Here is a 15,572-nt window from a genome sequence, read left to right on the forward strand (position 1 = left end):
AAAAACATACAGAAAAATTTGTCTGAAATAGCAAGTATCGGCATGGTATTCATCTTGAATAACCATGCCGGTACTGAGGAACCCAGTATCGGCATGGTCTTCATCCTAAATAACCATGAGTGGTCTTCATCCCTACCAAATATAAAAAAAAAAAAAAAAAAAAATTCAAAGCGAGGAACCGACAGAGAAGGAGAAGAGAATTTAAAAGGGAGTGGGAAATATTTCGAATTTAAAAGGGAATAGGGTATTTTTATGTTTGATTTAGCTTTTATTGTTTAAAAGGATAGTTTCGTATTTTCGCCCCCAAAAAACACCCCTTAACAAACATTATTAATTGGGGGAAGTAATTTATATCTCCAAATTAATTTTAGTATCCCCAATCGGGCGTTCTAGACAAGTTACTTGTCCGCCGAGATTATTAAACAATTTTGAACTCCTATTTCATTTCATCACCAGTCGGATCGAGACAATCAAAAGCCTGTTCCTTGAGGTTTACTCACGATATGCTTTAGATAAAATTTGATATGCTGCTAGTGGTGGTATAGTTACATTCATCACATTTTTATAAATTAATTGGAAGGAAGATATCTGAATCAGACCTAAAGCAGTAGAGTCCAATGTTCTTACATAAGAGTGTACAAAAGTAAAGTAAAGTAAAGCAGTGCACAGACCATGGTGCTTACAAAACAAACGGCTTTCAATAACAGCCAGATGGTATGACTATACAAAAACAGTGGCAAACCACTATGTAAGAGCACTACCTTCAAAACGAGAAAAAAGAAAAACAAGTTGTAAAAATAATTGAAAAATCTGGGCCACAAAAAATTGAGGCTGTAACCAACAGCCTAGCTGGCCTAGTCTATAAGAGGGCTCTGATATAGACTCCGCCACAAAAATGAGTATTAAGGCTCGTTCAGCTAGTGGCAAACTATAAAAAGGCTCTGATGAGGACTCTGACACATAAATGAGTATGGAGGCTCGTTCAGCTAGTGGCGAATGCAAACACAAATATTGTGAAGTCTCTTCACTTGATGAATGGCACACCAGATGGAACTCGACTTGAATATTCCTCATACTGCGATCCAAAAAATTGCCTCAAGAAAAACTCCTCATATCTGAATTCTTCGAGTTAAAAAGAAACACAGCTGGAAAATTAAAACAGCAATAAAAGTTCAATAACCAACTTCAAACGATATAACCTATTGAATGAGAATGGGAAGAATTCGTTCAAGTGTTCGACTATCCATATCCAATGGTGTCTATCCAATTACCAATGTAAAATTGGTTCTTCTTCTCCATGTAAACAACTTAATAGTTAACATCTTGGGGAAATAATATTAAATTGGAAATCATACTATACCTGAAACTAGCATAATTAATGTTACCTTAACACAAGATGATCATAAAATCTCTTATTAACAGGTAGTAAGATTTTAATAGGTATGATATAATTATCTTAGTACTTAGTACGTTCAAATTAAAAAGGATTGTAGGATACGGGATTCGCGTCGAGAAAAATCGCCAGGTAACAAGCATGAATGCCAATGTGCAGAAGGGATTACAGAGCATAATCTGAGAAGCAGTTGCCCAGATGAAAAACCCACAGTATCCTGGATGACGAACGAGCCTGTTATTCACATCAAATAAAAGTTACCATTAATGCCTTTTAACCTAAAGGTGAAAGATTTTGCAAACTTTTACTCTAGGATGAAGGAAGAAATATTAAAGGCCAAAAGCATGTAGCTAAGCATCTTTGTCTCTTTGTTTTGACTCTACACGGATGGTTTGAACACAGTGTTTCTTTATCACGCCATTTGACTGCAGTGTGAATATACCACTAGGATTAAGTGTTAAGATTATACAGCTTGAATTACCAGTTTGTTCCTACTGGCAATAGGCCTAAAACAACTAATGCAGTTGCAGTGCATGGAGATACCTTTATTATATTTCTTCGCTGAACATAATAACAAAACAGGAGACGGAGCACAGAACCCTATCTAGAAATAACGGATACTTGCATTTCAAGAGTAATGGTGTCCCCAAAAAATTCTTTTTTGATTCCCAGAATTTAGAAATATTGTAGTAACAGAGAGACCCTTTATAGAAAACCGATTTATAAGCCTGAGTCTACCCTAGAATCATAGAAAGTTTCTTACCTTAGCTCTCTAAGCTGCTTTAAGACTCACATGACAGTCATAATTAACACTAGAACCAAAACAACATTCTACAACAAAGAAACAAAGCTCTCAATTGTCCCGCATGACTTGGTTAACCAGTATTTATTGAGGTAATATTATAATTCAGGGATCACTAGCAACAATTTCAACTTGCACCTAAAATGAGCTAAAGCTGCAAAACCTACAGTGATGGCATGGTCACCACGGATTGTAATTAACAAAAATCCGTTGGTTAGCAAGAAAGCACAAAATGCCTTCACCAAATCCTAATGTTTCATTCATCTGCCTATGAATTAAGCATATGGAACACTACCTATGTGATGCTAATGATATACAAAGACATAGATGGATACTGAATTTACCCATAGATTCCATAAGTAACCAATTCATGATGGTCCTCATGATAGATCTTGATCAAATGTGTAAAAGCACGACCAGCTGTTATAATTGCGACTTTACGGATTATCTCCCCAATTACCACCATAATAAGGCCAATATTGCTAATCCACCAATGCTCTTTCAATTGTGGAAATAAAGCAAATTCAAACAAGTACTCCAGTATACAACATCCCATTGCCATCACATACTGCTTGCTGATCAAAAGAGCTACAAAATTTCAACAATAAAACATCATCAGAAAATTTCAAGTGATGCAGAAAATTTAATAAAGAGTGGGTGGAAAATTACATACAGCTTAGAGGGACATTGAATTTTCCATGGAAAATTATAGCTAACACATATTCAGAACTGTGAAAGAAAAAGATCGCCAAGAACATTTGGGATAATTGTCTCCAAGCTGTATCGCTGCTTAGAATCTCTTCCATCTTCTTCTCTATTATTATCCAAATTTCCTCCGTCGTGAAATTCTAGGGTTACAAATCGAAAGAAAAAAAATTGTGTGAGAAAGATGTTTTCTGTAATTTGAAGATTCTCCAGAAATAAAATGTGAAACCCTAGTTTGATTCTTAGCTTCAAAGTGACACTATTGTGTAGAGTTTCCGCACCAATTTCGTTACGCCTACCTAAAGGTATATAAGCCTATTGGTCTAGGACGGTCCACTAGCTACGAGGCATAAATAAAAAATGGTTAGGTCGCATGGGATGGGATCATTCTGATTCATTTTTGTTACAAGTAGGAGGCTTTGGGATCAAAGGAGTGGAAAACTCACACCCAACTCACTGATTTACCAATGAATTAAATTCTTAGTTTTCCAACGCCAAATTATCCCTTAAAATCGACGCACCGGTTACCTGTATTAACCCACTGAAAACCTGAAACGTAAGATCACCTATGGTTTATTTTGACAGTTTATCACTGAGCTAAGAGAATCAAACGAAATATTTTGTGAATTTATGCACCTGAGTTTGCTGGAAATAAAGAATTTCAGGTACCCGATTATAACATGATTTTCTCTTGTTTTTACGTACGTATAAAAAAAAAAAAACTAGTTTGTAAAACCTCTGTTGGTTCGTACCAGTAGAAGAGAAATGATAACATTCACCTTCACCATTTAAAAAGTGAAATCCATATTTCTCTACAAGTCAGAAGGCAGTGAAATGCAACATTCAGTGCAGCCAGAGAAACGGTGGACTATAATTTTTCACTGCCATATCATTGTTGGTGAATTTGATGTTGCAATGTCTATTTCTCTTTTTCTTCCGATTTCACTCTTACTAAATTCAAATTATGGACTTTGTTAGGTTTTTTTAATCTAGAACGTCTTGGTTTCCAGTAAACTAAGGTTGAAAACTTACGATGTCAACTTATTCTGTAAAATTGTTGATCAATTTACAGGTTCTATTTTTCTCATTTACATAAGACGTAGACTAACAAAGGGAGAACTTTACAAGTCGTCTCTACTTCTAATAAACTGAGATGACGATCAAAGCTGCCACCATACTAAACCAGTTTTCCATCATTTTCATTCACAGCCTCAATTCTCTTTTACCCTGGATACCGAGCAACCCATCATTCACCATATATAGAGAAAACAGGAGTTCCTGAAAATCCAGGATGCCAGCTTAATAATCTCGTCCAGAGAAATCAATATTTCAGTAAACGAGCCAACAAAAATCTTGGCAAGTTACAGACTTTGGTTTACCAATTTTTTATGAGGTTTTGTTCTTGTTCTTATGGAAACTTCATATAGTATTACACCTCTTTATCATCCAATTACTCTATGATTTAGTACAACACCGTTAGATTGTCATATTGTGATAAGTAAGCAAAGATATTAGAGAAAGAAAATAAAAAAATTAGAACGGGTGAAAGTCCTCGTGAAAAAACTATGTTCGATCGTGCCGATAAACTCTTCGAAAGATTTGAGAAAATATTTTCTAGGGCTTTCTCTTCACAGTTTTAATTGAGGAAGAAAATGGATTTTTTTTTTTTTTTTTGGGTTTGGTACTCGAGGGTAAATTTGTCCGATCCGGTAGATATTTTAGACTCGGTTGCAGTTGATGACTTAACTCCGATTTTCCCACTCCCTTGATCCAAAATCCCCCTCCCTAAAGTGTTCAGTTTTATTGTGTTTCCAAACTGATTTTAGAGCAGGTCCAACAAGGTGGGCAAACACCCACTGTTGAGTTGGCAAACTGGAAATCTGGAAAGGAAAAAGCTCAAATTTGAGCATTTGCTTTAGACGGTTGGTCAAGACAAAGCCGAGATATGCCTATGCACATGCCAAATCATATAATGTGTTATTTTTGCACCCACTATAGGTACAGTAAAGTGGCAAAAATAGACGGCTAGCTAACAAATGTACCACTTAGATATACGTGATGGAGTTTTTAGCGAGGCAACAACGCTCATAGGTATTAAAAGTGCCAGCACTAATTTTCCCATCGTTCGTTGCTGTGAATATCGCTTAATTATTTTTCATCTAACGATCAGGAATTCCCACCCCTATAAATACTGAACTTCAAATTCATTTCAACTCACACCAAAATTTCTAAATCTCTCTAGAATTTATCAAACTCACACATCTTCCATACTTTTTATCACTATTCCAATTTTTCAAAGAGCATGGATGAAAATATGAACATGGCTGAGTTCATAAAAAACCAACATGCAGTCAAAAATCAAATAGCCAATGTGCAAAATCAAATAAGAAGGCGGAGTCCAAAATTTATTACTACGAAAGGTAAATGTATTTGTAGAAATTATGTTTTTTGTCATGATCGTCTTATGTTGGTGCTGCACTCCAAGCCATGACATTTTGGGAAAACATATTTGTGAAATTTGAAGAAGAAACAATGAACCTGAATAATCGAGATGCGAACAAGTTGAGCCACCATTTCAATGTGACCAATAAGGATATTATTAAGTATGTTACTTTAGTAATGCAAGTGGATCGAAACATGAGGGTTGGTGAAACCATGATGGACATTGAACAAAGGTGTCGGGTGGAGTGGTGCGCCGAATGTGGTTTACCTTACCCATGAAGCTCTGGAGTTCTTTCACAGTTTGGCGAATTACCGCCGATAATATCGGTTTCGGTGTTTCCGTATCAACAGAAAATACTTCCAAAATGGAAGTTTTTTTTTGGAGATTTTAAGAGTGTTATCCAAATATAATCCAATGTTTATGTTTTAATTTCTTAATTGTCAAGTTTATTTTCTAAATTATCAACTTTAAGTATTAATATTTTTCTTACTTTATTAGTTAATTAAAGTTAAAATGTAAGACTGAATTAAGAATATAATATAAACTTAAGAGCCAAATTCACAAAAAAAGTGTGCTTTTTTGATATAAGTTTCGAATAAATCATTAACATAATTATTTTACTAGACGCTATTAACTTAATATAGGCTTTAAAAATAAAAAATCCAGGACAATGTTCGTCATCTTGTTTAACTTCTTCATTTCACATCAATCAATGCGCTCATGAATTGAGTTTCCGTTATTTATCTTCTTCATTTCCTTCAAATTTTGTTTGCCTTGAATTCTTCTTTGCCTTTTCTTAGCTGCAGGTTTGAGTTAGTTAATATCCAAAACTTGAAGACTTTGTTGGTTTTTACTTATATCATTATAACTATCACATATTTTCATAACATCACTTTCAAGTGCTACCTATAAAAGTCAAGCTGCATTGCCGAATCGAGTTGGGTTTGAAACTCCGTCATTTGAGAAATCTTGAAACAAAATTAAATTGAGAAAAAGAGAAATAGAGAAAAAATTTGTGTAAAAATTTTGGTGGAAAACTTTAGTTTGAAAATTACCTATTTATAGGAGAGAAAGAACTAGCAATTGGCGCTAGTCATTAGATCGAGCGATATTAACATTATATCCAGCGATTGAGTCTTTATCGCTGATGTTATTGACAATATTGATCGCTAGGATTTCCATCGCTTAACTCCTTTACTATAGCAGCACAACTCATTTTCCATGCCACATGGTATGTTAAATAGAATATTTTGACATAGTGCATAGGAATAGGCCTAATACTTTTTGTTAGAGCATTGCTCGGTCGAACTCGCATGCGTTGCTATCTCAAGCATGTTTGTCAATGTTAGTGATCAAAACTATAAGTCTTGATTCTAGTCTATTATAGCTAAGTCTAGGACTAGGATAGAAAGTGTAGTTGAGCTCAAGGACTTCATGGCGATTCATCATACAAGTAGAAGAACTACTCAAGGAACGGTGGAACTTCTCGACAAAAAGGTATGTGAAGACTTGAACTTAGTTGTCACTCAAAAGTCTATCTACTCTATCTCCTAGTCTTTGAGACAAGAAGTCGTATTCTATATATATAGACTTGGATTGTACACATTTGGTATTTCGAGCCGAGTATACCTCGTCTATATATATCTCGAAATATGCGTTGGTAAGATTTTCGCTTCGATCAAGTTTATCTTTACCTAGTATGTTTCAATCATCTTGAAAATTGCTTTGACGAGAAATGGTGTAACAACTGTATAACATCCTCTAAGAATGTATCAATGATTGGAATGAGAGTTTAGATTACATAACCAATGATGAACATAAGTATTGTTGTGGAAACACATATGTGCATAAAACCTATTACTTGAACCAAAGTTTGCGGACTTTGTTGATCAAGAGAAACCGGAAGAATGGCTTGTTGCCAAGTCCGCGAACTGCCGAACTTCTCATCCCGAGAAATTCTGCTGGAGTTGACAAACTAGTTGTGTGAGTACCAGTCCGCGAACCAGATTAAGGTCTTTTGCCGAGAATTTCTACTAGAGTTTGTAAACTCTGCCCGGTTGCTTAAGTCCGCGAACCTAGTGTGTGAACTTAATAAGGTTATATATCTAAAGATGATTTCTGAACTTAAACTTAAAAAGACTAAGGAATGCAGTTTCCAAACCGTGGCTATAAAAGTTCATGAACCGATTCATGTGAATCAAATCATCTTTGCTTCAATTGTGTCTTGTGTAGTACATGAGATTTCCTTGCAATTGAACAACTCTCTAACTAGTTCATTTGAAGTCACTTGAACTAGTTATGGTGAAGAAGAACATGGTTGATATGAAATACTCACATGTCTAACCAATTGTTAACTATTGTTGAACCAACAAGTGCATACGTTTGGGTACGGTTAACAAACCTAGAAACGTGCATTGTTAAGTGTGTATAACAAGCTAAGTTTTCGATCTAACAGTTGAGAAATATTAGCTTGAATCTAAATAAGGTTTTCATCTAACGGTGGATATTGATTGCTTTGTTACCAAGGAAAAACCTTGATTTGAAAGACTATATAAAGGAGACATCTAGTATTGCGCAAAACTAATCCCCATATCTTACATGTGATACTAGTTTGCGTGCTAGAGTCTTTCTCCTTTAACCTTTGGTTTTCTTCTTCTAAAACCAGGTTAACGACTTCAAGACTTCATTGGGATTGTGAAGACAGACCGATACTACTTTTATCGTAGTTGTGTGATCTGATCTTGCATCTTCTATCGTACGAGTACAATCAGATTGATTGGCTTGAGATTAATATCTCCGATAGGAAAGATATAAAAAGTAATCACAAACATGTTCGTCTCATTGTTTGTGATTCCGCAACATCTTGTTTCGCTATCATACGATTAAGATTGTTGTGAGGTGATTGATTTATCTAGGATGTTCTTCGGGAATATAAGACCGGATTATCAATTGGTTCCTGTTCACCTTGATTATTATCAAAATACGGAACAAAACCTTTAGGGTTTATCTGCGGGAGACAGATTGATCCTTTGATAGACTTGTCTGTGTGAGACAAATTTGTTTATTGTTAAAGCCTGCGATTTTGGGTCGTAACAACTCTTAGTTGTGGGTGAGATCAGCTAAGGGAATCAAGTGCGTAGTATCCCGCTGGGATCAGAGGCGTAGGGAGTGCAACTGTACCTTGGATCCGTGGGAGACTGATTGGGGTTCAACTACAGTCCAGTCCGAAGTTAGCTTGGAGTAGGCTAGTGTCAGTAGCGGCTTAATACAGTGTGTGTTCAATATGGACTAGGTCCCGGGGATTTTATGCATTTGCGGTTTCCTCGTTAACAAAATTTCTGGTGTCTGTGTTATTTCAATTTCCGCATTATATTGTTTTATCTTTATAATTGAGATAATACAGGTTGTGTGTTAGATTATCAATTAGAGTAATCCAACCTTTGGTTTTTGATGTTCATTGATTGATCCTTGGATATTGGTCTTTGGTACCATCCAAGTTATTCCTTGTATTTGATTAGTAATCGTAGTTTCTGTTTGAGGAAATCAAATCAAGAGAGAGAGATATAGACTCGTTGATGTACTTTTAATTGACTGAGTCTTGTTGATTCTCTTAAAAGTATATTCGAGTTTGAACATACAGATTGCTAAGCGAAATATCGGGTGGTGTTGTTAGACCCCCGCTTTTTCAATTGGTATCAGAGCAGGCAAACACGTTCAAAGACCTCAAAAGTATGTGTTTGTAGCGATCTGACTATGTGGACCATAAATTCTCAATTTACGCTTCACCATGTTAAAAAACAACCGCAGAAAAGTCTGATAAACTGGTTACTCTTCAAAATGGGTTGGATGAACAAATCCGGATCATCTCTGATCTTGTTGCAGAAATTGCAATTCATAAGGATTTGATATCTGGTAGTAGTGCCTTGGTGAATCTGAGAAACTCCAGTTGTTCCTCTTTAAATAATAGTCAAAAATCAGATGGTAATCAACGATAGGTTGTTGTGAAAACTGATATGACAAGGAACCACTCAAACAAATCTCAAAGTTTTGGCCCGTATTGTTGTTTTGATTCTTCCAATCACCTTCAACAAGTTTTTATGTCGTTTCAATGGAGTCGTAATGTTATAAGTAATCCTTGTAAGAAAACTAAACAACTTTTTGTTACTCAAAAAAGACATACAAAACTATCAGGAAATTCTAAACAAAAAAGTACTTATAGGATGGGTACCTTTGCCTTAAATCCTACATCTCCCTTTCAATGGTTTCTTGACAGTAGATGTAGTTATTTATTACACATGATAGGCGATTCTCCATGGTGTGTGTCATCTATCGAGATTCTACAGCCAAAACAAAAGGTCAACTTCAAATTATGTGCAAGTTTGGTTGTTATCTTTCACAAGTAGAACCAGGAAATTCTGATGAAACTCTGAAAGATCCCCTTTGGGTGAAAGCAATGCATGAAGATTTAAATCAATTTCAAAGACAAGACGTGTGGGACCTTGTACCATGTCTTTCAAATATCAATATTATTGGTTCTAAATGGTCATTTAAGAATAAGTCCAATAAACTAGGCACAATTGTCAGGTATTCACGGATTGAAGAACTTGAGTTTGACGAAACCCTTGTTCCTGTGAGATGTCCTGAGTCCACTCAACTTTTGTTAGCTCATCCTTGCTTTCTTAAGGACAAGCTGTTTCAAATGGATAATCGTCATAGGTCCTATGAGACGAGTGTTTCCAGGATCAAAAGAAGGAGGATTTCTGCTCACATAACAAACCTTGAAAATTCATGATGTGATAAACAAGGGGAGCTTTTGGCTCACAACGTCTCTATCTAACTCCATACACGTTCACATCCTCATCTTTAACTTGAGAAAATGGGGTTTTGCGTCTTTTTGGCCCAAGTAGTATTTTCTTGGTTAAAAATTGAACCTTTAAAACTACAAAAGAATTGTTGTCTAGGGTTTTAGTCGTTCGTAAACATTGTGTTATTCCCCAAAGGAATACCGTTTCATGGCTCCTGTAACTAGAGGTAGCGCAAGCAGGGATGCAGTTGTAGCAGCTAACGTACGTCGGTGTACAGGAATTTCCTCCACAAGGGTGAAGAAAGTGAAGGCTGCAATTAATGGTAAAAGTCCTTACTCAAACTGGTTCTTGTCTTTTTACCAAAGTGATGATAACTTCAGGAACCTCGTAAAAGAGTTCATCATCAAAAGAAACGATTTAAAAGCTCAAATCGCTTCATATTTGGAAGAGCTAATTCACTATGAACGGATGTTGTCTCTAACAACAAACACCGTATGTAAACTGAAAAGAGAACTTAGTAAGTTGACAGTTATTTCCAAAGAGTTGGAGGAATTGAATGATCTCATTACCAATGGTTTCTTCAACAACGAGAAGGAATTATCTGAAGAGGCCTTGGGAAAGCTTCATGTTGCCTAGCATGTCTTCTTTTTGATTTATTTGGAAGAATAACTAGTGCCTTGGATAGCAATGATTGTGACTACACATAGCTATTATGTTTCATCTTCTTGTTTTTTTTAGGTTTATTGGTATGAAATTCTAAAAAATATTTGGAGGATGATGTTTCGCAGTATTAATCTTTATGATTTGTTATATTGCAATTTGTTATGGGATATATGTGTTTGCGTCTGTGAACATTGATTGTCCCATACTTTGTCAAAAGTAAAGTCGTTCGTGGTCGGTATTCACGTATTAGTAAAAGAATGAATGGAATTTTGACAAATACAAAAGTTAAGCCTATATTGTCAATTTATTTGATGGAAAATAGGTGAATATCTTTTGTTTTCAAGGAGTATGTCTATTAATATCGTTATGCAAATAGTGATGGAAAGATAGAATGAATCCTTGAGTATTCCACAGTATTGATCATCCCTGATCCATATTTTATGTATTACTGTGAGGCTCCCTAATGTATCTTATGTTGAGCACTATACAACCAAGTTGATTTATTAGCTTAGTTGGTGTTCCGTGAGATATGTTATGCCGAGCATATTAAACTAAATTAATCATCTTGTTTGGTTATTTAGTTATTGCTCCGTAAGTTTTCTTATGTCGAGCAAAACAAATGAAAATTAAATTGATTACTTTTGTAATTAGTTTGGTTGTGTATTCCAGTTAGATTAATTATGGGTTCTCTTGTAGTTAATCTAGTTGAGTATTTTCATACTCATTAAGATTCCTCTTATGTTGAGTATATGAACGACTATCATATTCATTTGTTAATGGTTATGTTAGTCGTATGCTCCGTAAGTTCTCTTATGTTGAGCACAATCAATTGAATTGATCACTTTTTGTGTTTAATTTGATTGCGTATTCCGATTAAATTAATCATGGGTTTACTTGTGATTAATTTGATTGAGTTTTTGGATATAGGAAATCATTATCATAGTTTTTGGTGTCCAATAAAAATCCTTCTTTTCTTTCGAAATTAAGGTCGCCCTTGTTGTTCTTTCGGGAATGACATCAAATGGGGGAGAGTTCTTTTGAACTTGTGCTTAATGGTCATATCTTGAGGGGTGTACGGTTGTGGAATTTTAGAGGATTTATCCTGTATCTTAAAACTCCTTGATGAATGCATTTAGCTTCGGATTTATGATTGCATCTAAATTAGTTGGTATGTATTCTTTCTTTTAGTCATGAAATGTCTCTTTCAGAAATTTCATTATGATCACGTTCTTGTACCTTTTCCAATTTTATTGATAAAAAGGGGAAGAATTAATATGTAATTCATACTACAAATACATATGGTTTTCGGATCATTGTGTAAGGGGGTGTGGTTTCCATGTGAGATGGAGTATTGACTAAGGGGGAGTGATACATATCACCATAGTATTATTGTTGAAGTTGTGATACAATTGAACTTTGACGCTGTGTAATAATACTATGACACTGTATAACAATGATCGAGACTGATGCTTTCTCATTGTTATAGCTACGGATCTTCAACAACGGTGATGCTAAACTTACAACCTTTGGGATCATTGGAGTACTTGGAAGTGACGAAGATTTCGAGGAATGTTGAAGATTAGACATGTGGAATAGGAGCTACTAAAAGTTTCTTTATGTTTTTTGTATTCCATATGTATTGATAGTTTTGTCACTAAAATTAACAAAGGGGGAGATTGTTAGAGCATTGATCGGTCGAACTCACATGTGTTGCTATCTCAAGCATGTTTGTCAATGTTAGTGATAAAAACTATAAGTCTTGATTTCTAGTCTATTATAGCTAAGTCTCGGACTAGGATATAAAGTGTAGTTGAGCTCAAGGACTTCATGGAGATTCATCATACAAGTAGAAGAACTACTCAAGGAACCAGTGGAACTTCTCGACAAAAAGGTATGTGAAGACTTGAACTTATCTGTCACTCAAAAGTCTATCTACTCTATCTCTTACTCTTTGATACAAGAAGTCGTATGCTATATATATAGACTTGGATTATACACATTTGGTATTTCATCCCGAGTATACCTCTCCTATATATATCTAGAAATATGTGTTGGTAATCTTTTCGCTTCGATCAAGTTTATCTTTACCTAGTATGTTTCAATCATCTTGAAAATTGCTTTGACGAGAAATGGTGTAACAACTGTATAACATCCTCTAAGAATGTTTCAATGATTGGAATGAGACTTTAGATTACATAACCAATGATGGACATAAGTATTGTTGTGGAAACACATATGTGCATAAGTCCTATTCCTTGAACCAAAGTTTGTGGACTTTGTTGATCAAGAGAAACCGGAAGAATGGCTTGTTGCCAAGTCCGCGAAGTGCCGAACTTCTCATCCTGAGAAATTCTGATGGAGTTGACGAACTAGTTGCGTGAGTACCAGTCCGCGAAATCAGTACGCGAATCGGTGGAAAGTCTTTTACCGAGATTTTCTGCTGGAGTTTGTAAACTCTGCCCGGTTGCTTAAGTCCACGAACCTAGTGTGCGAACTTAAGAAGTTTATATATCTAAAGATGATTTCTGAACTTAAACTTCAAAAGGCTAAGGAATGCAGTTTGCAAACTGTGGCTATAAAAGTTCATGAACCGATTCAAGTGAATGGAATCATCTTTGCTTTAATTGTGTCTTGTGTAGTACATGAGAATTCCTTTCAACTGAACAACTCTCTAACTAATTCATTTGAAGTCACTTGAACTAGTTATGGTGAAGAAGAACATGGTTGACATGAAATGCTCATATGGCTAACCAATTGGTTAACTATTGTTGAACCAACAAGTGCATACGTTTGGGTACGGTTAACAAACCTAGAAACGTGCATTGTCAAGTGTGTATAACAAGATAAGTTTTTGATCTGACGGTTGAGAAATATTAGCTTGAATCTAAATAAGGTTTTCATCTAGCGGTGGATATTGATTGCTTTGTTACCAAGGCAAAACCCTGATTTGAAAGACTATATAAAAGAGACATCTAGTATTGTGCAAACCTAATCCCCACACCTTACGTGTGATACTAGTTTGCGTGCTAGAGTCGTTTATCCTTTAACCTTTGGTTTTCTTCTTCTAAAAACAGGTTAACGACTTAAAGACTTCATTGGAATTGTGAAGCCAGACCGATACTACTTTTATCGTAGTTGTGTGATCTGATCTTGCATCTTCTATCGTACGAGTACAATCAGATTGATTGGCTTGAGATTAATATCTCCGATAGGCAAGATATAAAAAGTAGTCACAAACATCTTCGTCTCATTGTTTGTGATTCCGCAACATCTTGTTTCGCTACCATACGATTAAGATTTTTGTGAGGTGATTGATTTATCTAGGCTGTTCTTTGGGAATATAAGACCGGATTATCAATTGGTTCCTGTTCACCTTGATTATTATCAAAATACGGAACAAAACCTTTAGGGTTTATATGCGGGAGACAGATTGATCCTTTGATAGACTTGTCTGTGTGAGACAGATTTGTTTATTGTCAAAGCCTGCGATTTTGGGTCGTAGCAACTCTTAGTTGTGGGTGAGATCAGCTAAGGGAATCAAGTGCGCAGTATCCTGCTGGGATCAAAGGCGTAGGGAATGCAACTGTACCTTGGATCAGTGGGAGACTGATTGGGGTTCAACTTCAGTCCAGTCCGAAGTTAGCTTGGATTAGGCTAGTGTCTGTAGCGGCTTAATACAGTGTGTGTTCAATCTGGACTAGGTCCCGGGGTTTTTCTGCATTTGCGTTTTCCTCGTTAACAAAATTTCTGGTGTCTGTGTTATTTTAATTTCCGCATTATATTGTTTTATCTTTATAATTGAGATAATACAGGTTGTGTTTTAGATTATCAATTAGAGTAATCCAACCTTTGGTTGTTGATTGTCATTGATTGATCCTTGGATATTGGTCTTTGGTACCATCCAAGTTATTCCTTGTATTTGATTAGTTATCGCAGTTTCTATTTGAGGAAATCAAAGCAAGAGAGAGATATAAACTCGTTGATGCACTTTTAATTGATTGAGTCTTATTGATTCTCTTAAAACTATATTCGAGTTTGTCCATACAGATTGCCAAGCGAAATATTGGATGATGTTGTTAGACCCGCTTTTTGACTTTTTAATTTTAGTTAATAACTTTAGTTAGTTAATATAGTTTTTAGCTATACATTATATATATAAAGTGGGATAAAGGGGTCTCATTCGGCTTAGAAAAAATATTAGTTTATATATAAAATGGGTCCCACTAGATAAGTTTTCCCATTTATCATGGTAAAAAATCTAATTTGCCATTCACGTGGTAGGGAAAACAGATAAATTCGTTCCCGCAAGATTTGCTCTTACAACATAGTTTCACAGAAATACAGTATGCCAATTATGGTTGGTCGTGTCAAAATACGAGTAGTGTCGTTAAACACAGACATGACACGACAGTATCAGAGTACAAGTACTATCGGTTAATATTGAACTGATACCGACTAATATTGATTGAAACCCGCGTTAAAAGAAATTGGGGTTTTATTTCAAATTTGAATTGCCAACCTTTACCGTACTGATATCCTCTTTCAAGTATAATTATTAAGTAATTAAAATGAAAATCTTCGTTCCTTGGAGGAAATGAGATCTTGCTGAGATTAATACCATATTTTATGGGCAGTTTAAGATATTGTAATTAAAAGTCTTCGACAATCCTAACCTTGTAGGTGAGTTAGATCCATGGACTTCAATATGGTATTAGAATATACAATTTTTTACGAGTCTAATATAACTGCACTTGCGACACA

General features: G+C 35.4%; 1 protein-coding gene across 1 annotated transcript; it reads right to left on the reverse strand.

The window, feature by feature from the left end:
• Window positions 1–545: 545 nt before the first annotated feature.
• Window positions 546–3,190, reverse strand: LOC113302709 (protein-S-isoprenylcysteine O-methyltransferase A-like). Its single transcript, XM_026551656.1, has 4 exons — window positions 2,869–3,190; window positions 2,540–2,783; window positions 1,499–1,627; window positions 546–1,115 (listed from the first exon to the last, which is right to left on the reverse strand). The coding sequence occupies exons 1-4, from the start codon at window positions 2,999–3,001 to the stop codon at window positions 1,025–1,027; spliced, it is 597 nt and encodes a 198-aa protein (XP_026407441.1). The 5' UTR covers window positions 3,002–3,190; the 3' UTR covers window positions 546–1,024.
• Between the last annotated feature and the right edge of the window lie 12,382 nt (window positions 3,191–15,572).

Source organism: Papaver somniferum, chromosome 8 (assembly GCF_003573695.1).
Source record: "Papaver somniferum cultivar HN1 chromosome 8, ASM357369v1, whole genome shotgun sequence".
Lineage (NCBI taxonomy): Eukaryota > Viridiplantae > Streptophyta > Magnoliopsida > Ranunculales > Papaveraceae > Papaver > Papaver somniferum.

What these genes read in the sequence shown, in the direction of transcription:
- LOC113302709 (XM_026551656.1), bottom strand. Translation starts at nt 3,001, where the DNA reads ATGGAAGAGATTCTAAGCAGCGATACAGCTTGGAGACAATTATCCCAA. An exon ending in GTTACTTATGGAATCTATGG is followed by an intron (nt 1,628 to 2,539) that starts GTAAATTCAGTA and finishes TGTGAATAACAG; the next exon opens with GCTCGTTCGTCATCCAGGAT. An exon ending in TTTTTCTCGACGCGAATCCC is followed by an intron (nt 1,116 to 1,498) that starts GTATCCTACAAT and finishes CGAAGAATTCAG; the next exon opens with ATATGAGGAGTTTTTCTTGA.